General features: G+C 34.6%; 1 protein-coding gene across 1 annotated transcript; it reads right to left on the bottom strand.

The window, feature by feature from the left end:
- LOC114378219 (trafficking protein particle complex subunit 3-like) lies at positions 1-9,002 on the bottom strand. The gene is made up of 5 exons (XM_028336775.1): positions 8,842-9,002; positions 8,508-8,605; positions 7,973-8,072; positions 953-1,135; positions 1-300 (listed from the first exon to the last, which is right to left on the bottom strand). The coding sequence occupies exons 1-5, from the start codon at positions 8,896-8,898 to the stop codon at positions 178-180; spliced, it is 561 nt and encodes a 186-aa protein (XP_028192576.1). The 5' UTR covers positions 8,899-9,002; the 3' UTR covers positions 1-177.
- Between the last annotated feature and the right edge of the window lie 16,648 nt (positions 9,003-25,650).

The following is a 25,650-nucleotide window of genomic DNA, read 5'->3' as shown; positions in this document are numbered from 1 at the left end:
TCATAATAGATCGTAGCTCGCTGTCAAAGCCAATATGATAATCATTTAATTAAAGATTTTCTGTTGTATTTAGTGTTTTATCATAATACACACAGGACCAGTCAGAATATGATAATCTAATAATGCAGAGATGATGAAGTAATGAAAACCTGGAGTATACAATACTACAAAACAAATTCACTCGTCATCCTTGTATGGATACTCTTCTGGGACATGCTTGAGAAGTTTTACCTGCAACTCAAACACATCATCACCGCGAAGCACATCACGAAGCCAAGTTACCTCAGTTTTCATTGACACCTGTACGTGGATGTATGAGAATCATGTTTACAGAAAAAGAACAAAGCTTATGGCATAGGGAGAAAAAACTTTAACGCTTCATCATGATACCCAATTCCCAAGATATAACAGAAAACAGAACATTACATGCCATGCCTCATTTTCCTCCAGGACAATTTACTATCATAAAGTTTTTTAAGTAATTTAATTAGGTTGAGTTCAGTGACATGGTTCTGGTCAAGCTAAACTTGCCCATAATGTGGAAATTTTCAAGCAAAACATTGACTTTCTTGATCTCTACAAAAGGGAAGCTAAAAAACATTGCATTCATAAAATATTAAATGATTTATATAGAATAGAACTAGCAACTCAAAGCAAAAATTGATAAAAAATAAAAAAAAAAAAAAATTGCCCTTTCCATGTACACTGTGGTACATAAAGAAATAAAAAATAAAATAAAAAAGGAGTAATCCATTTCATGTTTGAGAAAATACTCAAATTTCAGAAGACCACAGAGGAAGGCTGCAGTAATCAAACTATTATATTTTCCCAGTTTCCCAAGTGTTAAAAGCGAAAACAAAAATGAAAAATACAACTGATATTTGATAAATTGAAATTCTAGAATGTTGAAGCAATTGATGTAACAAATTAACAAATAGGAACAGAAACTTACCATATCTAAGGCTCCTCTGATGACTCCACTTAAGATGTTGCAATAGTACAAACCTTGGCAGTTGTCAGGAAGCTCAACAAAATCTACCAAAGGATTATCCTCCAAAACAATACTACAACATGTTCCATCAGCATCCCAATTGGTCACAGATGCAGTAACACCGAGGAACATTTTAAAACCAACCTGTAAAAAGCAAAATTAAAGTTGATTAAATAAAAACTTACCTTCTCCCTTAAATACACTTTACTAGTAATATAATTAATAAACAAACAAAAAATGCCGATCACACAACCAAAAATCAATTCTTAATCTTGTAAACATCATACCAATCAAAATGTCATCCAACTGTTTCATACTGAAATTAAACATCAATAGCCCAAACAAATCATAACATGTGACAAAAGTCATAGAAGTACAATGGAACGGATTGCAAAGGAACTCCATGTATGGTATCCTTCTATAACACTCGGCCAAGTGAGTTAATATTGACTAGATAGTTGGTGATGACTAACCTAGGTTGAAAAGAGATTTGATTAGAAAAATAGGCAATCAACATTCTCAAAGCAAGTTTGGGCACCGATTGTTTTTTTGAAGTGATTGAATTTTTTTCTTCCAAAAGCTTTTTGTTGGAAGTTGCAGAGAGACTGAGAGAGTTTGTTTTCCCAAAATAAGATAATCTGGAAACCCACTTAATGAAACTATGAAAGCACAGGACTGGTCAGGTTGACACACTATATTAGTCTATACACAAAGAAAGGAACATGTCATTATATCAAATGCTCCAAGTCATAACTCTTTAATGACTTGTAATAGTTTTAGGTCCTTACTCTATATTCATATTCAGGTTAAAACACACTCCAAAAAAGAGACTACTCCTCCACACATACACACTGTTAGGGAAAGGGAAAGAGCGAGACTGGGCTTCGAGGGCCAGTGTCCTCCTAACACAGATAAGAAAGTTCTTAAGATAATTTCATTGCCATTTCCTTATTACATGATGCTGTATATACAGCTATTATCATAACAGAATTTGGAATTTTGCAGGATATGCACTAACAGAAAGGATTCTGCTCTATGGAAATGGTAGGCAAAACAGGGGACAGGATTGCCAGGTCACCACAAGCCGTTACACATAATCGTGGAGGTATTTGGGTCTTGTGCTTTTTTTGTTGGGCCTTGCGATTGGCACCCTTCTTTCGTATCATTCCCCATGGCTTGGAAAAGCACCTTGTCCTCAAGGTGGACGGTGTCCTTCAATGGCGTCCAATCTTCCCACGTGGTCTCTTCGGGTGGAAGGCCCTCCCACTGCACCAATACCTGGACGTCCGTGTCCGTGCCTCTGCACGTATCCAAAATCACCAAAGGAGTAATCAATGTGCTCTGCAGTAGAGTGATGGAAGGGCTTGAGTAAGGAGCAATGGAACACGAGGTGAATGCGAGCATCTTCTGGCAACTGTAGCTTATACGCAGCTTTGCCCATGTGTTCCACGATCTTGTAGGGCCCGTAGAATCGTTTCGTAAGCTTGGAATAAGTTCCCGAGACAGAGGATTGCTTATGAGGATGTAGTTTGACCATGACCCAATCTCCTTCCGCAAAGGTGACGTCCCTGCGGTTCTTGTCCGCCATTTTCTTCATGAGGTCTTGAGCTTTTATCAGCTTCTTGCGCATAACGGAAAAAGCTTCCTCTCGGGTTTTCAAAATATCATCCACTGTGTCTAGCTTTGAAGTGCTCGTAAGGTATTGTGGAATGGAAAGGGGCTTCTTGCCGAAAGTCAACTCGTATGGGGACAAACCCGAGCCGGAATGGATCGAGGTGTTGTAGGACCACTCGACCCAATTTAAAAATTTTTCCCTCGATGATGGCTTCTGATGCATGAAAGCCCGAAGACATTGCTCAATGACCCAGTTCAATACCTCCGTCTGACCATCGGTCTGCGGATGGTAGGCAGAGCTCATCCTTAAGGTCGTGCCACTCAGCCGGAATAAGTCCTGCCAGAAATGACTCATGAATAGAGGGTCGCGATCGGAGATTAAGCTCCGAGGCATGCCATGGAACTTACCCACAATGTCCATGAAGAGCATGGCAACTAAATGCGCGGTGTGCTGGGTAACCCAAGTGGATGCCCTTCAAAAATCGATCCACCACGACCAAGATTGTCGTATAGCCCCGAAATGACGGCAGACCAACGATGAAGTCGAGGGAGAGGTCCTCCCAAGGGCAGAGAGGGACAGGCAGAGGAGGCTGGCCTGCTTGTTGGTCTCATACTTTGTATGTTGACAGTCGAGGCACTATGCGACAAAGCTGGCAACATCCTTGCGCATTCCGGGCCAAAAAAAATCGTCATTGATACGGGCGAGAGTTTTCGTGATCCCCATATGCCCTCCTATGGGAGACGAGTGGTACTTTATGAGTAAGGTCGGAATGAAAGAAGATCCCGCCGGTAACCAAATACGACCTTGGTACAGGATTGAATCCTGAGCAATTTGATAGTTGGGAAATTGATCAGGATGGAGGGTAATCTCCTGCCGCAACTTGAGGAAATCAAGATGATGTAATAAGTGAGTCTTCGATTCACTGAGAAAAGTCATGGACAGAATCGAGAGCAATAGCAGGGAACCATCCATGATCTCCAAGAGCTGAGACAGGGCATCAACTGTTATGTTTAACTTACCCGAACGATATTGAATGGAGTAATCGTACCCCATCAATTTAGCCGAATACATTTGTTGTTCAGGTGTTTGTATCACCTGTGTCATCAACTCTCGCAGGATACGGTAGTCGGTGATGATGGTGAAACGGTGTCCCAAGAGGTATTGACGCCATTTCTTCACTGCGGCGGTTATGGCAAGGAGTTTGCGCACATAAGTGGAAGCACGAAGGAGCTTAGGTGGAAAGGGTTTACTGAAGAACGCGAGTGGATGGTTCTTCTGAGACAGCACTGCGCTGATGCCGACACTGGGCGCATCCATTTCCACTGTAAATGGAAGTGCGAAGTCAGGTAATTGCAAGACAGGGGCATTAGTCAACGCCTACTTTAAGTCAATAAAGGCACGTTCTGCCTCCGGTGACCACTCAAAGGAATCGTGACCCAGCAATCACGTTAGAGACGCCACAATCGAAGCGTAACCGCGAATGAATCTGCGGTAAAATCCGGCGAGGCCAAGAAAACTGCGCAAGGTTCTAGCCGAGTGTGGGGTAGGCCATTGACGAATTGCTAGGGTTTTCGCCGGCACCGGTGCTACCCCTTGAGATGAGACCACGTGTCCCAAATAGTCAATTTGTGTTTGTGCAAATGAACATTTGGACAAACGCAGGAAGAATTGCTCCTTCATGAGAATCTGGAAAGCTTTTTCCAAGTGTTCGACATGGTCCTCGAGAGTCTTGCTGAAGATTAGAATATCATCAAAGAAGACAATGATGAAGTGACGGAGATACGGCCGGAAAATGGCATTCATCGTTGCCTAAAACGATGAAGGGGCATTGCATAAGCCAAACGGCATGACTCTGAATTCAAAGTGGCCATGATGCGTGCGGAAAGCTGTTTTGGAGATGTCGTCTTCATGCATTAATAACTGGTGATAGCCATGGAGGAGGTCCAGCTTAGAAAACCACGCCGCGCCACCTAATCCATCCAACAGTTCATCAATGGTGGGAATCGGAAAAACAATCCTTCACCGTAATCGCATTTAGGGCACGGTAATCTATACAAAACTGCCAAGTGCCATCCTGCTTCCGAACCAAGATCATCAGAGAGGAGAAAGGGCTGGTGCTTGGGCAAATCAATCCATTCTGCAGCATCGTGTTCACCTGAGCTTCAATTTCTTGCTTTTGGAAGTGAGGGTATCTATAAGGCCGGACATTGATTGGGTCTGCATTTGGGATGAGGTGAATGCGATGATTGGTGGGTCTAGAGGGTGGTAGGGACGAGGGTGTCTGAAAAAGGGAAACAAAGTGGGTTAGAAGTGTCTAAATGGATAAGGGTAGGGTGGTAGGGACGAGTGGGGTGGAGGGGGGTTTTGTTGGAGTAATGTGGAGATGAAAATAGGTGCTTGTAGTGTCTTTACGAACTAATCGGCGAAGCTGATGATGGGTGATGAGATGTAAGGAAGCATCAGTGTCTCCCAGGAACTCCACCAAACGCCCTTCTCGCATGAACTTCATTGATAATTTGTTGTAGTCCGTTAATACCGGCCCGAGAGACTTTAGCCATTGCACACCCAGAACAAGGTTGGCTCCGCACAAGGGCAGAACGTGAAGATCAACACAGAAGGTAATGTCCAGAATCGTAATCATGGTGGCTTCGCAAAGAAGGTGACAATCCAACGTGTGACCATTACCCACCATCACCCACAAGGGAGCTGTTTGACACGGTGACAAGCCCAGTTGCTTCACCACACTCTCCTGAATGAAGTTATGTGTACTCCCCCTGTCTACTAAGATCATCACGGGGAGGAGAGCGACTTGGCCCACCAGACGCAGGGTTTCAGGGGCGAGATGGCCCGAAAGGGTATGAAGGCTGATTTGGGCCTGAAGCGGGTCAGTGGGATCGGGCGGGTAGGGTGAGGGCTCCAACGAAGGAGCAGCGTCTTCAAAAGGCTCCTCATCGTCCCCAATAAGCAAAAATGCCTTGGAGGCACACTTGTGGCCACGATGAAATTTTTCATCGCAGTTGAAACAAAAGCCACGTTCGCGCCGCAATGTCAGCTCCTCCGGAGATAGGCGCTTGATGAGAACTGCGAGCCGAGACGGAATCGAAGGTGACGCTAGCGGCACCGAAGAAAGTGCCACAGCCACCGGGGGCGCGGGAGGTGTTGGTGAAGAAAAGAAAGATGATCGAGGGCGTGGTGGCCGACGACCGTCAAACAATTTCTCCTCCTGGAGACGGGCCAACCCCGCTGCCTGGACCAAGGTGAGGGGCTGCAAAGCCTGAACCTCACAGCGGATGTCGGCCTAGAGTCCTGAGACAAAACAGCTCAAGAGGAACTGTGGCGGCAAACCCACAATCCGGTTGGCCAAGTGCTTAAACTCCACCAGGTACATCTGAACATCTCCGCGTTGTGAGTTTGAATAAAGACCCATTAGGGTCGTCATACTGAGTGGGAGCAAATCTGGTCTGTAAAGCTTGTAGGAACACCGGCCAAGAAGTGAGTTGACCATTCCTGGTCATCCACTAGAACCATACAAGGGTCTTGCCATCCATGTAGAAGGAAGCAACGGTCAGGCGGTCGTGTTCCGGGGTCGAGTGATATTCAAAAAATTGTGTGACTCTGAATATCCAACCCATCAGGTCGGAACCATCGAAACGTGGGACTTCTAGTTTCAGGCAATGAGCAAAGGATGGGGACGCGGGAGGAGGTGGGACAGCTGTGGAAGAAAAAGGTGAGTGTTGAGGGGAGTCTGGGGTGGGAAACTTGTGGATGAGTTCTTCCAATTTGAGGGTCATGGAATGAATGGTTTCACTGAGGGATAAGTGGTTCTGTGAGAGCTTGGTGATGGCATCCTCCAAACGATCTGAGTTTGCTTTGGAACGAGTGGACTCAGCCATGAGCAAGGACAATGAAAGCACCAATGTTAGGGAAAGGGAAAGAGCGAGACTGGGCTTCGAGGGCCAGTGTCCTCCTAACACAGATAAGAAAGTTCTTAAGATAATTTCATTGTCGTTTCCTTATTACATGATGCTGTATATATAGCTATTATCATAACAGAATTTGGAATTTTGCAGGATATGCACTAACAGAAAGGATTCTGCTCTATGGAAATGGTAGGCAAAACAGGGGACAGGATTGCCAGGTCACCACAAGCCGTTACACATAATCGTGGAGGTATTTTGGTCTTGTGCTTTTTCTGTTGGGCCTTGCCATTGGCAGTGGCACCCCTTCTTTCGTATCACACAGCCCCTCCCCTCCCAAAAAAAATGCCACAGATATGTTGTGCAGGCTCGAGTGCAAATCTGTTAGGAAACCGCAATGGAAATAGAGAAAAGAAATGAATGATCTTATTGCTTCACTGAATATGAACAGAACAAGGAGGAAATCCCTCTTCGAAGCATTTCCCCTTCATACAGGGTTTCCCTGAACATTTGTTCAATTCCCAAATGCTAACAATTCAGAATATGCCCCTTGACCTCCCTCTTCTACCTTTTCCTCCTATTTAAGCTAATTCCTACCCCAAACACTTTAACTGCTAAAACATAACTGTTCCAACTAACTACTCAGGCCATAGGAATACCATCATATTGAAGTTCAAGTCATGGTTGAAGCCCTTTCATCTTATTTAAGGTAATTCCTACCCCCTAATATTTGAATCACGTAAATATACTATTTTAACTAATTACTAAGGCCCAACCAAAATCCTATAAACTGTAACCAAGAAATCCAACTACAAACTCAAGTATATAACAGTTAACTAATAAATATTTTATGGAGCAGATGCGGCTCACCTGCATCCATTCGACCACTAGTATTTTTCAATCACACATATTTGCAAGAAAACAAATATTCATTGCAATAAAATAATAAACCAATTAACATACTTCATAGGAATACAGTTCATAAAGATGTAATATATGAAAAAATTTAAATTAATTAAAAGCATGGGAGAAAGTGAAATAAAAAAAGAATTACCTTTTTAATAAGAAAAATAAAACAAATTTGTGGAACTTGTCCACTTAAGCTTTAGCTTCATTTAAAGAGCAATGGTTAAGGAATCAAAAGTGGAAAAAATTCCAGTAAAGTGTAACATCTAAAATATTAGGAATGCACTCTAACCATGATTTCTGATAAAAAAAAAACATTTTATTTATTGATTTCTTAACCAGCAGCCTTAGAGCACTCATCAGCAAGATCCTTTTATAATACTACCAACAACATTAAATTGCAAGTTACTTTCAGTAAGTTGTACATTAAATAACACAGATCAAATGAACAAGCAGAGATGCATAATCTCTGAAGTATAAAAGAATGAATTTTCTGACATTTTATCTATAGCAAGTAAAGACACCAAAAAGACAATACAATACCTTTGCAATAACATCAGTCGTCTCTCTGAAATCGTTGCATCTGGAGACATTAGACTTGGCTAAAAACTCATCAATCAAACGGATTCCAATATTGTAACCCCTGAAAACACCAACCAAACACCAAAATTCACATTTGTAAATATAAGTAATCTAAATATGAATAGGGTAATTATATTCCTAAACCCAAATTCTCTTTCATCTCCTTTTTCACCCCATTTTTAATCTGGTTTGATCACATCTTTTACTTTCCAACTTCTAATTTCCATTTCTATAACTCTCTTCCCTACAAGAAACTAGTACATGGTCCAGGACCACCACGTGTCCATGGTTCCGGCTAATCTCCATGAGACACTGAGTTTCTCTATTTATAAGAAAGGGTAAATAAAACTCAATTATCCACTCCAAACATTCACCTTTATACATATAAATACACACTGAACCAAGGAATCACAAAAATAAACTTTTTTTACACAAAAAGATTAAACTAACAACATTCAGCGAATTCAAAAGAAGAAAGAGTGATTCAGAAACGTACATTTGATCAAGCTGCTTGTTAACCTCCTCAGCCTCTTCCAGATCCGTGAGCAATTGACGCACAATTGCGCCATACGTCAAAGTAAACAGCTCCGCATTCTGCACAATCCAAACCAATTAGGCTACTATCATATGAATTCACTAACGATTCCATTAACTTCAGCAAAAAAATAAAAACAAAATTGACGCTTTTTTCGTGTAAAGTGTAAAACAAAATGGAGGAATCGACAGTTTGGAGTGGAAATCGGGGGAATATGGGAATTTAAAAGGTTTCACTTTCTCGAAAACCAAACGGGGCATAACGAGGGTCTTGCTTTTGGCTATGGGTTGCTTACGACGCGTTCGACGTTGGCGAATATGGCATCACCGGATCGAGGAGCGACGGGAGGCATCGTCGGAGTTTAGTCTGGTTTGCTGCGATCTGCGTAGTGATGACGAGTGAAGCAAAAGATGCGTCTTTGGATCAATGCTCACAGGCCCAGCGGGCTGACACTTTAACCATCAATTCCATTTGTTTTTATTTTCTCTTAATTATATAATTAATTCCTTGATTATAATTAAAAATTTAATTGAGTTTCTCTGTTACTAAAAAGTTCAATTAACTCCTTTAATTGTTTAAAATACTTTAATTGGATTCTTTAATTATTTAAAAGTTTAATTAGATTTTTTTAATTATTTAAAACACTACAATCAGATCCTTATGTATAATAAGATAGAGAAATTTTGATTGGACTTTTTTAATAACTAAGAGACCAAATTAAAGAATCCGATAGAATCTTTTAATAATTGAAGGACTTAATTGAAATTTTTTTAAATAATTAAAGGATTTGAATGAATTTTTTAAGAATTAAGAGACTCAATTGAATTTTGTTAAATAATTAAAAGAACCGATTGAACTTTTTAATAATTGAGAGATTCAATTGAACTTTTCATTATAATTAAGGGGTCAATTATATGATTATGCCTTTTATTCAACAATTTAATTTAGGGCTAAAATATGTTTTCATTCTTTTAATTTTGAATTTAATCCGTCCAAATTTTTTGGTCTGTTTTTTGTTCATGTTAAATTATAATGTGTTACTTCTTGCCCGAAGTGAGGTTTGGATTTATAAACCTATGTGTCTAATATTTGCCCACTAAAAAATGGATATATGTAGCTTCATTTTTTTTCCTTTCTCTTTCTTTGACCCCAACATTCCTCCCTCTCGACCTTAACCATCTTATCTCTTCCTACCTTCACCGCCACCACCATCATCTTTCTTCCTTCTCTCCCTCCCTAACCATGTCCTCACCGTCGTTATCATCAGAGAGTTGGTTAGGAGGTGAAGACATATTCCCCACCCCACCACCTCCACACCCCATCATTGCATGTGTTCACTGTAAGAATTAATGTCTCATGCGAGAGACATGTAACTTATGTAGGGACTAATAAATATATAATCAATGATTAAGAATTAAATTGTAATTGGGTTAAATTAAAAAAGTTTCTAGAAATAACTATTATTTGATAGGAGTGGTGATTTAAAAGAGGTTAATCCCATTAACATGAAACAATATCTCCTTCCTGGCATAAAAGTGTTCACTTAAAACTCTCACCAATTATCACGAACATAGAGAGATAGAAAGAATAGTCAAGGGAAAGAAATTTTGTTTTCTTCCTCTTTCAAGAAAATCAAGACGCATCGAAAACTCGATAGAGATCTCACTATGGACAAAGGTATGTCTTACTCTCTAATGATTGTGTGAGAATCATAGGTTTCAAAATTTTACTGGTTTCCTATAATTGTTAATCTCGAGAACCCTTAAAATTTACATGTCGTATCAAAGCATGTATTGTGAAATTATATGATTCTCCATGAAAGATGTTTCTCCCCAATATTTATGAATTATAATTATGAAATTTAGGAATTTTCTACATTGGTTAATTATTATCGATGGTATGCTTTTTGTTGTTACATATTTTTCTATTGCTATGTGTCGACTATAGGTGTCAAAATATGTACGATGGATGAAAAGAAGAATCACACCAAGATTTGATCATAAATATGATAATCAATGTTTTGGTTTAGGGATACATACTTGGATTCATATTTCAAAGTCATTATTTTAAAAGGCCAAAGTTTTTTTCTGATTCTTGGGAGCAAATATCTAGTACGTGAAATAATTAGAATCATGAAGTTTTATTATTAATTGTTTCAAAACTTTGATTCTCCTACTTGAACGTGATTAGATTTATTATTATTGGTTATTATATGAATTGAATGATATATGGCCTACAAGGTGATAAACGGAATGGTTATGAATTGTTAATGACAGTAAATATTAAGTATGTGCAGATTGTGTATTTATTTTGGAATTAAGTGTATGATGGATTTGTTAGTAACCAAATCTATAAAGTTATTTAATTCCAAATTAATGATTATTTTAATTACTCGTAGAATAATGGATGTTAAATTATATGATTATTGGTTTATATGTAGATTGAAATTCATTGTTATAAGGCATTTATGGATCGTTCAAAGCTAGATTAGTTGTTCTCATAATCAATGAATATAGTTGTAGGTAATTTGTGTGGAACATTAGTTTATTTATATAGCCAAAGGTAGTAGGTACTACTAATTGGTGCATATTAATTGTCAAATAATGTTAAAGAGTTTTATTAGCATCATCATGTTTGTATGTTGTGTGTTGGTGTATCACCCAAATGAGAGCATCACTATACATTGATTGTTATCTAAATGAATTATATGTATTACATGTGTTTTATGTTTCAAAACGCTTATATGAATTTTATTATGCAATACATATTCCCAATTCATTGAAATCTCATGAACCATCTTAGTCAATTTTTAATAGGCTTAACTTCTCTTACTAGAATGAGCAAATCCAATTTCATCTTAGTGTTTTGGATCTTGATCTTGCTATATTGGAAGAGAAGTCTGCTACTATTACTGATGCTAGTAGCAATGAAGAGAAAACCCATTATAAAGTTTGGGAATGATCTAACAAACTCAGCCTAATATTCATGAGAATGATTGTTGTAGACAGTATTAAAACAATTCTCCTTAAGATCAATAGTACTAAAGAGTTTATGGGGTTAGTGGGAGAGTACTCTCAAACAACTGATAAGTCTCTTGCTTGGACATTAATAAGTTCACTGACCACCATGAAATTTGATAATTCACATACTATGCATGACCATGCCATTGAGATGACAAACATTGCAACAAGACTTAAGACCTTGGGAATGACTGTGAATGAGAACTTCCTTGATAAGTTTATTTTGAACCCATTATCGTCTAAGTATGACCCGTTCCTAATGAGCTATAATACCATGGAAGATAAATGGAATGTGCATGAATTGCACGATATGTTAGTTCAAGAAGAAACAAGGTTTAAGAATCAAGGAAGTCACTCAATCCATTATGCAAGCCATCAAGGGAATCAAGGAGTTGGAAAGAAATTTGTGAAGAAGCATGATAAAGGCAAAGGGTCATTAATGACCAATGATGGCTCTATGCAAATCCAAAAGAAAGGATCAAAGAGCAATAATTTCCATTTTGTGGGAAATATGGACAGTTCTAGAAGGATTGCCCAAAACGTAATTCTTGGTTCGAAAAGAAAGCTGAGCTTAATGCTTATGTATTTCCAATCAAATTTAACTGAAGTTCCGCATAATACATGTTGGATTGGTTCTAAATGTACAACTCGTGTTTCTAATACTAGGCTCAAATGAGAAGTTCGTCTTCATGGGGAATAGACTGAAAACTCCAGTTGAAGCAGTCGAGACTTATCGTTTAAAACTTGACACTGGACATCATTTAGATTTACTAGAAACTCTTTATGTACCTAGTTTATCTAGGAATTTAGTTTCATTATCTAAACTTGATGTTACTAGATACTTTTTTAATTTTGGTAATGGATGTTTCAGTTTATTTTAAGCATAATCATCTCATTGGTACTAATGTTCTTTGTGATGGTTTATATAAATTGAAATTAGATGGTTTGTATACTGAAACTGTTTTAACTCCGTATCATAATGTTGGCACTAAACATAGTTTATTGAATGAGCGATATGTTTTCTTGTGGCATAAATGTTTAGGTCACATTTCTAGAAAAAGAATGAAAAGATTAATAAATAATGAAATTCTTCCTAATCTAGATTTCACGAATCTAAATATTTGTATGGATTGTATTAAGGGAAAACAAACAAAACATACAAAGAAAGGAGTTGCAAGAAGTATTCAACTTCTTGAAATTGTGCATATTGGTATTTGTGGATCTTTCGATGTTAATTCTTTTGGAAAGGAAAAATACTTTATCACCTTTATTGAAAACTATTCATGTTACGATTATGTCTACTTACTGCATGAGAAATCTCAAGCAATGGATGCCTTAGAAATTTACTTGAATGAAATAGAAAAGCAAATAGACAAAAATGTGAGATTCATTAGGTTTGATAAAGGTGGTGAATATTACAAAAGATACTTTGAAATTGGGCAACACTCAGGTCCATTTGCTAAACTCCTTTAGAAGCATGGCATTTGTGTGCAATACACATTGCCTAGTACACCACAACAAAATGATGTATCTTTGTGGAAGAACCACAAGAAGTAGCATTAAGGAAGTCTCAAAGAGAAATGAGACTAGTTATTTTGAATGACTATGTGGTATATTTACATGAAACAGAAAAAGACTTAAGCATTAATGATAATGATTCAGTTTCATTTTCACAAGTTGTAAGCTGTGATAATTCTGAGAAGTGGTTAGATGCCATGAAAAAAGTGCTAAATTTCATGGAACATACTTGTGTTTGGGACTTTGTAGAATTGCCAAAGGTTTGTAAGAGAGTTGTTTCTAAGTGGGTCTCCAAGATTAAGTGGAACTCTCATGGAAACCTTGAACATTACAAAGCTAGACTTGTTGCTAAGAGATTTATTAAGAAAGATGACATTGATTGTAAAGAGACATTTTCACCGATCTCACGAAAGGATTCTTTCATGATTATCATGACATTAGTAACCCATTATCACTTGGAGCTACATCAGATAGATGTGAAAACTATCTTTCTTAATGGAGATTTAGAGGAGAATGTTTATATGAACTAACCAATGGGGTTCTCAATTGAAGGAAAGAAACGCATGTGTACAAATTAAAGAAATCAATATACGGTCTTAAGCAAACTTCCCGCCAATGATATTTGAAGTTTAATGATACCATTGTTTGCTTTGGATTTTAGGAAAATATTGTTGATCGGTGTATATATCTGAAGGTCAGTGAAAGTAAGGTTATTTTTCTAATACTGTATGTTGAATATATCTTGCTTACAACTAATGATCTTGATCTTCTTCATGAGACTGAGAAGTTTTTCTCTATCAACTTTGAAATGAAAGATATGGGTGAGGCAAGCTATGTGATATGGATAAAAATATTCCGAAATAGATCACAAGGATTGTTAGGCTTGTCTTAAAAAGCATATATCAATAAAGTACTAGAGATTCAGGATGGAAAAGTGTTCAGCATCACTCATTCCAATTTAGAAAGGAGAAAATTTAGTTTCGCACAATGTCCTAAAAATGATCAGGAACAAAAACAAATGGAAGCAAATTAACTCTAGAGACAATCATGTTTTCTAGGTCAAAGTGCAAATATCAAAAGTTGTATATTATCAAAAGCACATGTTGGGGGTAGCTTTAGTCAAGGGTAGATATTAAAAGCTACACATGACAAAGGGATCATTAGAAGATATGTTGCAGAATTGTTTAGTAAAGACAAAAGTGTTTGGAGTATTCAAAAGCACGCACTAAGTCTTACGAGTTAGAAGACATGCATTAGTGTTCGGAAGTATTGATTCTAAAGCTAAGAGTTCTCCATTATAGTTGAAAATATTTAGAAGAATGGAACTCAAAGAAGACAATAAGTCCTTGATAAAGACAAAAAATTAGAAGATTGAAGATTATAGCACAATGCATTGCAAATACCATATCATCTCTAGAAGACATGTTCCAAACCAATCTTTAGAAAACTTTCCATGATTCAAATTCAAAAATCATGAAGAACCATTAAGACCGCACAATGAACACATTACAAATTTGAAATGCACAAGCTATCATGATGGTTAAGAATAACAAAGGTGAAAGAAGTAGCTTGAGACGAGTTGTAGAAGACTTAAAGGAGAATCAATGAGCAAAGCAACTAAGTGTATGAACATGGAAAACTCATGCAACAATTTAAAGTTTGAATTCTACCTCCAATAACTATAAATGACTAGCTATAGAGCTCTATATATTGATGCAAATTCGAAGGAGCAACTTGCAAGGAAGGAGTAACAAATAGAGATGGTAAGGTTACAAAATAGTTTATCTAGAATACCCAAATTAGAAGAATCCTTCTTAGCCAAAAATACTCTAGGCGAAGCAAAGTAGAGCCAAATCCTTAGGAGTGTCTATAAACATGTTCGTACAAGGAGCCTTAGTAGAAGGCATCCCTAACAGTGTAGTGTTCATCCCCTTAGCTTAGAGGAAAAAGCTTAGAAGCAGCGTTATGAAACTTAGCTCAAACTAGTCGATTGACCTTGTTGACCTGGAAACCAGTCATGTGGCCAGTTCGAGCTTCTCTATGGATTGGTTATGCATCTAACTCAATTTGTACCATGAAGACTCATCGATTTTTAAGAAAATCAGTGACTTCGACACATGCATAACCAACCAAGTTGAACATATTCATAAAAAATGAAAAAATGGAGGAAGAGCTCACTTGAGCCTAAAAAATTCTTCAAATGTAGGCAAAATAGTAGAAACAAAAGTTGAAATAAAGCCATATTTGACAGTCAAATTGTATTTGATGGTTCCAGTAAATTGAACTCCTCTATGGTTGTAGTCTTGTGGATGTTTTGTTCCAACTTCACCCTTGTGGTTTCGGTAGACTCTCATCTGAAATAAGTATTTGATGGCTTTGGTAAAGTCCACTAGATAATTATCTAGTTTTTGAAAACTAGCAAAAAAATAGAGGAAATGATAGGACATAATGAAAGTAAGTTTATTGAACAATGTATAAATGTTGGCACACTACATGAGGTGGTCACTGAATGAGAACATTGGGTTGTGTGACACCACATGTGAATAGGCACATTGGGCTAATAAAACCCAAGATGTAATTATAAAATCTCCTACAATTAGAATCGAACACTTGACTTAGTATTTTTTATAAAACACATTAACTAGTATGCCATAAGATATATGCTATATATATATATATATATATTTGAAACATGAATTATATAATATGAAAATATATTGAATATTTATTATAAGATGAAATAAAACATGCAACCTTCAATATATTAAGCACTTAACTTACTACTAAGCTAACTTCAATATATATATATATATATATATATATATATATATATATATATATATATATATATATGTTGTAAATTATTTAATTTTTTTTAGCATAGACCAAGTCATGCGAGTTAATAAGTGACTCACTGGGTCAACCCATGACTTAGAGACCCATTACCTTGACTAAGTCAATAATTATTTCAAGTTTAATAACATTGCTTAAAATGGTAATCAAATGATTGTTGTTTCTAAAGTTTAAAGTGAAAAAAATTGTGTCATGTAAGTCTAGTAGCAGTTGCTATTGAGGGTGTGAAGCTTGAAAAGACTTTTTAAAAGAATACTTGAGTGAAGCCTGAAGAGACTTTTTGAAAGAATACTTTGAAGAGTCTATGGAGGCTTAGAGAATTCAGAGTGGATCCTATAAAGGTTTAACATATTGGTTTGGATGTTACCTGTAGAGACAAGCAAAGAATACTAAGTGGAACCTACAAAGATTTAGAATACTTGTGTACAAGCATGTGGAGGCTTCAAAAGAAAGAATGCCATTGTAATGTGTTTAGTCTTAATAGTGAAAGCCTACATGTATAGGTACTGGATGTTGCCTACGTTGGGATGAACCAGTATAAATTCCTCCGTGTGTTGTATCTTTTTTTACTATTTCTTTTTTACTTTTAGATGTATCCTTACCTTTAGTTTTGAAAAAAAAAACCTTGTTTACAAATGCATTACTCTAATATTTTATAAAAAGTTTTATACAAAGTAGATTTCATATTCAAAAACAAAATCTACCCTGGATCAAAAAAGTGAAAAACCAAAATCTGTGATTTTAAAGGTAACTTCTAAAGCAATAATATTAAGTTTTAATTGGAAGCTTTACTTTATGTTATCGTTTTATTCAAGTAGTTGAGAAGGAAAAACCTTCCTCCTAAACAACTTATAATTTTAAAGTAAGAAGCTTGAGAAGAAAAATTAGAAGCAAGTGTATTTTGTACAGAAAATACCCTAGTCATATCATATGTCACTATTTAACCACCCTTTTGGTGACCAATTGATCCACCTCAAACTCAACAACAACCTTATTATAGACTAACACAACAAACATTCTTGTGTACAAAAACAACTCTAGAAGTAATAGTCCCTTAACTAATCTTCTAAGTTCCCCACTTATAGGGTTATGCTTGGACATACTCAAATGTCCCTCTCTAAATACTTACTTAAATAAAGTTACACATAATTTGGAGACTTACGTACACTCTTTAAGATGAATAAAAAGTTGGCTTTAATCCTAGAGTGTTTTGGTTTAGGAAGACTCTCTATCACCGGTTAGATATTCTCTTTGAATAACTCAAAAAAATTTATCATACCCCTCTTGGTTGTTTTTCTTCCTTACAATTGACTCTTTTTAATGAGTCTTTTTATAGGCCTTGTACTAGTCGTTTATGATTGTTTGAGGAAATTTCAAACTCATTCAAATATTGTATTGATTGTTCCTTTCACATAACTATATTTTGATTGTTTTTCCCTATCTATTCTAAAACTTCTAAACTATTTTCTTGATGTATTATCTACTCCATTTTTTGCATACAACTAGCACAATTTAAAATTCAAACTGTGATAATTGGTGCTTCCTATTGTCTAGGTATATTTCCATATGAAAGCTTCTAGTACATGTTATGGGTGCTACATTTGAAGATTGATCTTTAAAGAATGTTTCTCGTGGTAGCTTCTGGTTATTACAAGGCTTGTGAGATAATCTTTGTGCTTCTAGTTGCTTTGTTTTCATCAAGTAATCTATGCTTCTAAACACTTGCAGATATGATTCCAAGTTTGCTACTTCTAGTGTAGTTGCTTTTGAATAATGTAGACATTTGTGTCCCATTTATTCTTCAATTTTTCATCTTCTAGAGATTCATCTTATCATTTGGAGCTTTTGTTCATACTATCAATTGACTGGATACACCTTTTGATTATGTTTCTGGTCATATACAACTTTTGACTTTGTTGTACTTTGATCTCTAAAAGCATGAGCTATTTTTCATGCTTATGTTTAGCTATCTTCTAGTAGTCTTACTTTTGATAGGGAAGATCTTATGTAAGTTGGCATACTTTAGAATGATGCTTCACGCCTTTCTTCTTGTTTCTTGATCAAGTTTTTGTCTAATAATTTTATGCTCAAATCATACCATTAGTAGCTTAATTTAGACTAGAAGACTTAGAATTTGCTTCTTGATAGTTTGTTATCATTAAAAATTTAACTTCAAAAGAGGTTTTGCTTCAACATGCATGCATGCATGTATGTATTAAAATAAATGGAACACACTAGAACGGGTGGTTGAACAATTTGTTAGTGAAAACTTAAAACTTTTTCTTAAATATGAAACCTTTTTTAAAACAACTATGGCAAAACACTTAGAAAATAGATTGATTAAAAGATTGTTCAACACAATTTTTAGCCAAATTTTATAAAATAAAGTTATAAGCAGAGATCACCCAAAAAGCTAAAAACATTTTCTCAAAAAAACAAATTGATCTAGAACTTGTGCATCCAATATGTGTTGAAATGAACTCAAGAGAAAACATGTTAGAACACTTGATTATACTGGTTCACTCAAATCTTGAGCTACATCCAATTCTCCTTAAAATCTTTGAAGGGTTTCATGAATCAAAATTGATTAGAAAATAAGTATTATACCCTATCACTTCTAGTTTACACAAGTATTTTCTAGGCTACTTTTGGCACACCCTCAACTTCCCCTGAAATTGATAAACACCAAGTATTCTTTGATCACTAAGTCATCCATGGCTTTCTAAGCAGTAGTTTGAATGAAATACAATTTCAAATCCACTTTCACAAACATGATATACAATGAAGAAATGATTACATAAAAACTTTGCTAAGTAGAGTATAGCACACTAAGCACTTGTGTTTGATCATCCAAAGAAAAATTGTTTCAGAGCAAATTTAATAGCACTTAAATATCATAGATTGCAAGAATAGTTGTGTGTTGTGCTTTATTCTCCTTTTATAGGCTTCAGAAAAGCATTTCGTTTAGGGAATCCGAGTCTTCATGAATTTTTCCATTATCTCATAGCAAAAAAGATGCAACATGATATCTTAGGGTGGAGAGAGAAAAAGGACATAGGTACTATCCTTTCTGTATAGCGAATATTTTGTCTCCACTACTTCTATAAAACGACTTTGTAGAGAATATGCTATTTTTTTTTGTATCACCTTTGTACACACTTTAAATTCAAATGATAAGCAAAATTTGAAAAGTTGAGAGACCGGAAAAGGTATAAAACTTTTCAAGTAGAATCAACCTTGTGATGTCTACTCGTGTATTGTGTGGGTATTGGATAATAGAAAACTTAGATATAAATCATTTGTTTAGGTTTCTTATTCCAATATGGATGTATAAAGGATCTCAACATATTTGGTGTTGGTTTATTATAAAACTTTGGACACTTGTTTATTTATAGCGTGTTGGACGGTGGATAATTCTTTTAATAAAACATCAAAGAGTAAGACTATATTGGATGCTTTAAAATATTATCACAATAAGCATAAGTTAAGATTTCAATACCAAACATAGCTTGGAATATAACACTCCTTTAATACTCAATGAAATCCATTAGTACATCAAATTTTAATTCATTTGTTGTTAGAGTCAAGTGGCATGTACATATGCACATGACAATGGCAAAATCTTTTCCTACTACAAATAATCCAATACACCAAAGGAAAAAAAAACTTTATATTTAAATGATATTTTCTTATTAAGAATGAAATCAGGGTTGTGCCTACAATATTTTGGGCCTTAGGCAAATTTTACTTTAATATGATTTATCAATTTTTATTTCATTCTTCTAAATTTTTTAAGTTTTAACTATAAATTTGTTATTTAAAAGTTTAATAATAAGGCCATTTCAACATCTCATTGTGGTAGTTCATTTAATCATGATCTTGCGACATACTTGATCTTAAATTGAACATAAAAAAATTGGAAAACTCTTTTTTACAATGGCAAAAAATGCAAGAATTATTATTATTTTATAAATATTACATGTATTGAAAAATAACTATTTTAAAATATTTAATGTTTACTCTAATGCCTTATTAACAAATGAAAATTAATTTTTCATACAATTTTATAAATGAGTTATTTTTTGAGTAAACTTCAACAAAATATATATATATATATATATATATATATTTAAATTGCATATCTTATTAACAAAGTAACTGCTAATAATATAACTAATAAAATTTGATGTAATTATTATTATTATTATTATTATTATTATTATTATTATGTAAAATAAGAGCTTGGAAAGGCCTAAGATGGATGCATTATTCGTCTTATGGTAAACACGATTTTGAATGAAATAGGTGTTCCCAAATAAAGTAGATATAATCTAGTCACCATCTCTAGATCTGTCTTTTTAAGTGCACAATTACCATTCTTGATTTGTCAATTTTGTGTTAGAAGAATGTGTTTGCTTCAAAATGCTTGCTTTGTGAACACTTTTTGTGGATACTCATTTGGTGAATTAAAATTGTGTCTTCTATAGCAATATGAAAGGAAGATCATAGATGTCCTAAAGCTAATAAAGTTATAGGAAAAACCCTAACAATTTGCATTTCAACTTATGATGATGGTCAAGTCTAGTTGAATATTTTTGTTAGTAAAATTTCCCCTTCTATCAACCATTTAATGTTTTTTTATAACATTAAGGAATTTAATATTCTTAAATGATGTAAATTGGTTTGGTCAGACATTAAGTGGTAAGGAAGTTACTAGTGCCTTTACTTATCGTTTCATTCATAGCATTCAAAATGAACCTGGATTGACTTATGACAACTTGTTTAGTGTCATATGTAGAGAATTTTATATTTTGAATACATTATCAATAATGGTGTATAAATTTTTTGTTATGGGATAAATTTCAAATTTATCAGATTTTCATATACATTTTGTAACGTTTATTTGATATTTTAGTTAACTTGAGACCTTGTTTTTAATCAAATTAGCTTTAAATTCAGTTTTTACTTTGTCTTAGGTAGAATTTTAGTTTTAGTTATTTTTAATGAATTTTTGATAGTTTTTCAACGAAAACAGGTCATTCATGCAGAACTCTAGAGACCCAAAATCAATAGAAAGTTCAGAAAGGAGAAATTACAGAAATTAAAGATAAAAGTTAGGAAAATCAAGAGTAAGATATTTTTCAAGGATTAATTAGCTGAAGAATAAGATAATTACTTGAACTAATTAGAGATATTATTTGTTTGTAATTTCCTGTGATTATATTCTTAAATAAACCTAGCTATAATTGTATACATAGGAGACTAGACATTCATTGTAATGGTGTGTAGAAGTCCTGAACAGTCCAAGATTATTCTATTAGACATTCTAGCTTTCATTGTATTATTTTTATGAGAGTAATTCCTTCCACCTAGGAGAAGAAATGATGAACTTTGTTTTGTTTTAATGCTATCAATTTAATATTTCATCTTGAGTTCTTTATTTGTTTTTGTACTAAATGCTTTTATTTGATTGATCATCTTATAAATGAATTTAGGAAAGACTTTCACTTTGGCAAACCTTGTTGAAACCCGAATATGAATTAAGTTCTTAATTGTGATTATCTCTAGGGATAGAATAATCTTGGTTAAGTCTTACTAATTCTCGACCATTTATGTTGATTGCTTGTGTTGGTATGTCCAAGGGATTGAGTATCAGACAAGTAGTTTAGAATTTACAACCATGTGGGAGTTGGAATAGAATACATTAGTGAATTGAGGATGAGCAAGAGGGATAAGTAGATAATTGTGAAGTTACAGTGGATCAAGCGAATTCCAAGTCAAAACTTGGACATTCATTCATCAAGATCAACGTCACCATCCAAGTCTAGTATTTCTATCTTTAGTTAATTATTTTAGTCATTTAATTTTTATTACAATTTATTTTATGGCAATCACAAAAAAAATACAAAAACCTAGTTCTTAGTTAAATAATTACATGAAATCTCTCATGTATTCAATTGGGAGACGACTTGGACGATAATTGAGTTACTACATCATGATTGGGTTATACTTGGCCTATAAGTTGAATCTAATGTGAAATAAAACCCTAAACATTACGTTATCAATATGTTTTACTTAAATTTTTGTTATATTATTATAATAACGATAGTAATATAATAAGGAATAAAATAATCTTTATATTAATTAATATTCAATATTCTAGTAGTATACATTTTTGTTTTTCACTTATATTTCCCTCAATCCCTATCTTTCTCACTTTACTTTCATTGCTTTCTATAAAATCAAATTATTTCCTTCTCTCTCACTCTCTTACACACACACACACACTTCACTCATTTCTCTATCTCTAATATTATCAAATAATTTCTTTTTCTTTCTCTAGCAATTTGCTCATTTTTCTAACACACAAATAAGGACAAAGCACTTCCCATAGAGAGATACACTTTCATCGTTTCTTCTCGCAATACCCCTAAAAAACACACCATCGAACCTTCTTCTTTTTCCATTGTAACATGATCACACTCTCATCCATCGCAAACCATCATTTATGGTTATGAATTCCCCCCATCTAGCCACCATCATCGTTATTGCCATCACTACGATTTCATTGATTCTACAACTCCTCTGCCTACCACCCCCAAGATCACTTCACTGGTTGTTGCCCCTCGTGGATACGTGAGCTCTCGGCGTACTCAATATCAAATTTTCTTCCTTTCCCAATAAGCCCTTACTTTCTCCATTGTTGCCACCACCCGTAAAGCCATTTTTCACCCTTCAATTTTTGGATTTGAAGAAGGACTTGTGTGTTGGAGCTTTAGGGAGGGAAATCAGAGCAACAAGTGGTCCTGGAGGGGTGATAAGTGGATTTCAAGGTTGTGATTTTGATAGAAGAAGTCAATGGCTTGCAGGAAAATGAAGAAGAGTTTGAATTGAGTACAACGAGACGTTCGCAAAAGTTAGTGAATAATCTATTTATGTTAGATACTTCGATATTTACTGAGTGAAATGAATGATGAGTATGTATTTTGCGAACAGTTAGTGTCATTTTTATGTTTTGGCTTATATTTACCTTTACATGACTTAACGATTGTCATGAAACTTAAGAATCAGACCAACAACTATTTCCTTTGAGTTGATATTTCCTTTATTTAACTTTATTTTTTTCTTAAGATTAAATTATTAGAATTTATTTTGTTAAGTTCATAATTAAACTTCCTTTGACTCTTTCCCCCCATTTCTAGATCCTTGAAGGGAAAACATATAATCTAAACTACCCTTAGATTAATGTTTTAAATGGTTTAAACATGTTAATATAATTGTTTCTCAAGAAAGAGAGAATGGGTATTTTTCTAATACCTCATAGTATATCTTACTAACAGAATAGGCTCTATGCATCCGTAAAAGATCATATCTAAGGTGTGTTGAATTATTATCCCAGTAGGAGGTGTTATTTGAAAGTTGAAATTCAATTAATGCATTGACTCTGAGTTTCAATTGATTATTTCTAATTTTTGGGTTAATTATTATCCCTTCATATCTTTTCTTAAATATAATTTAAATTTTCTTTATTTGGAAATTGTCATTAGTCTCGGATCCGAAGCCTACAATCCCTCTTTAAAAATACCATAATTAAATTGAAACCATAAATAAGTCATACGAGAAAACTTATTGTTGATGATATTGGAGTAGGTCACTTCCTTCAAATCATCTCTAACAATTGAATATATATCGTGTAATCTTCTTGCAAATACCAACCGACAACTATCCTTCGTGGTTATGTCATCCTTATTATTGTTTTTCATTTCTCCCATGTGCCTATACAAGTGCATAAATATTTAATGTTGGTTCAATTCCAAATGCAACTAAGTCAAATTCAAGAAAATTTTGTAGAAAATTTGTAGAAAAAGAATGCAAAGAGAAAAACAAAAAGGAAGCAAAAGTAAATTTTAATGACCTAAGTCATGGTTGTATTGTAGTAGCTAAATGAACTTTATTATGCACAAATCATATATGGGTCTTACCACACAATGCTTTGCAATCTTATAATTGATGGTATCCACACACTATAGAAAGCTAATTATACTTGTTCAGGCAGATACTGACAAGTATACTATGATTCATGCCTCTAGTGATATTTTTTTTTGAAGAATTTTTCAAGAAATTTGGACATTAGGATTTTGTATCTAATTATCTTGTTGGTTTTTTCGCTTGTAAATGTGAACAAACTGGTACTGTGAAGAAGGAGCATATGAAGGTTCATGGTTTCTGAGCAATTAGAGTCTTCTTAAATATCAAGTCTTACTTACCTGACTATGCGATGAGCATAGATAATTTGAGTTGTGTATGTGATTGTGCTATTTCCAAGTGTGTTCCAATGTTTAACCATGTGATGTAGGATAATGGATTTAAGAAGATTGTGTGTTGTTTGATTTAAAGACATATATGAAAACAATTTAATGGAGTCTTATCCCATCTTATTTCTTTTAAAGGGTCCTTAAAATTTAAATCGATAATTTTAATAAAAGAAAGCTTTGTAGCTTTGAAGTGTTTTTGCTATTGTATGCTCATTGCTGCATCAAAATACGCCTTTGGATAATGAAATTCATACCAATTTTAATATTATAGCTAATTTTCATGGCGCAAATTCTATTTTAATTTTACACTTACATTATACTTATTGTTTAGGTATTGAGCATATGAAAAATTCTTTAGAAGGTAGGTTTAGGGGCTCATTAGTTTTCTCATAAGTCATAACTATTTCAAGGAAATGGATATTTTTTATAACAACCGAAAGGAAGAAAATTTTTAAATTGTCATTTTATAATATAATCTTACTCGTTTCTTTTATTAGTGTCTTTTTCACTAATTATTTATTGAGATGCTAACCTTATGACTTGACATGTTTCTTTCTTCTTTGTTAAGGAGGTATTATCCCACAAGTACTCCATGATGATTGTAATTTAGGTTGGCTCGGTGTTAATTACCAACACAAAGTTGAGCTTAGAAATGATCTATTGCACCATTAACTTGCTATTTCTCGAGGAGTGCTTGTAAGTTTTGATGAGATGTCATCCTTAACATGTGCTCCATAGGAATTTGCTGAAACTCAACATTCTCAAACTTTCCCAACAATAACTCTTTTACCAAATAATTTCGTAATAGAGGCTCTTTTACTTGGTAAGCCTTATTTATTTGGGAGATGACATAAACTTTTCTCCTAGACTTGTAATCATTTATGTGTTGAATATACATGCTTCATACTTGGCTTGATTATTGGAAGTGAGGAAAGTGAAAATAAGGGCATGTTCAAGAATGATTTCATCATTTGATTCCAACAATATACCTACTAAATAGAAGAGTCATCAACATATAATGTCCATACTAGGTTATTGAAAAAGAACCCGATGTGAGCTTAGTAATAAAGTCGACTAGAGCCTATGCACCATTTGAGAATGAATAGGGTCAATCTATAAGGGAAAGCATTTGCCCTTGGGCTAAGGATAGGCATTAGGCATCTCATCCCTACAATCCAATTTTCTTAGCATGATTTCTAAAACCCTAGAGGGCAAGGTGAGTTCTTGGTTGGGGTAGTGGTGATCTTCAAGGAATCCCTATAATTTTCACATTGTCTTTTAATTGTGAAATTTAAAGTGAAAAGTAATTACATATTTCTCATTAACTTAAAATTTATGAAGTTTATAAAATATATTTGTTATGATACACCAAAATAGTCCCACATCTAGTGGCAAACC

Source organism: Glycine soja, chromosome 12, assembly GCF_004193775.1.
Source record: "Glycine soja cultivar W05 chromosome 12, ASM419377v2, whole genome shotgun sequence".
Classification (NCBI taxonomy): Eukaryota; Viridiplantae; Streptophyta; class Magnoliopsida; order Fabales; family Fabaceae; genus Glycine; species Glycine soja.
This window is presented reverse-complemented; position numbering and strand designations above follow the sequence as displayed.

Coding starts and splice junctions, on each gene's coding strand:
- LOC114378219 (XM_028336775.1), bottom strand. CDS start 8,898: ATGCCTCCCGTCGCTCCTCGATCCGGTGATGCCATATTCGCCAACGTC. Junction 8,606..8,841: donor TCGCCAACGTCGAACGCGTC/GTAAGCAACCCA, acceptor TGGATTGTGCAG/AATGCGGAGCTGTTTACTTT. Junction 301..952: donor TCAGAGGAGCCTTAGATATG/GTAAGTTTCTGT, acceptor ATCCACGTACAG/GTGTCAATGAAAACTGAGGT.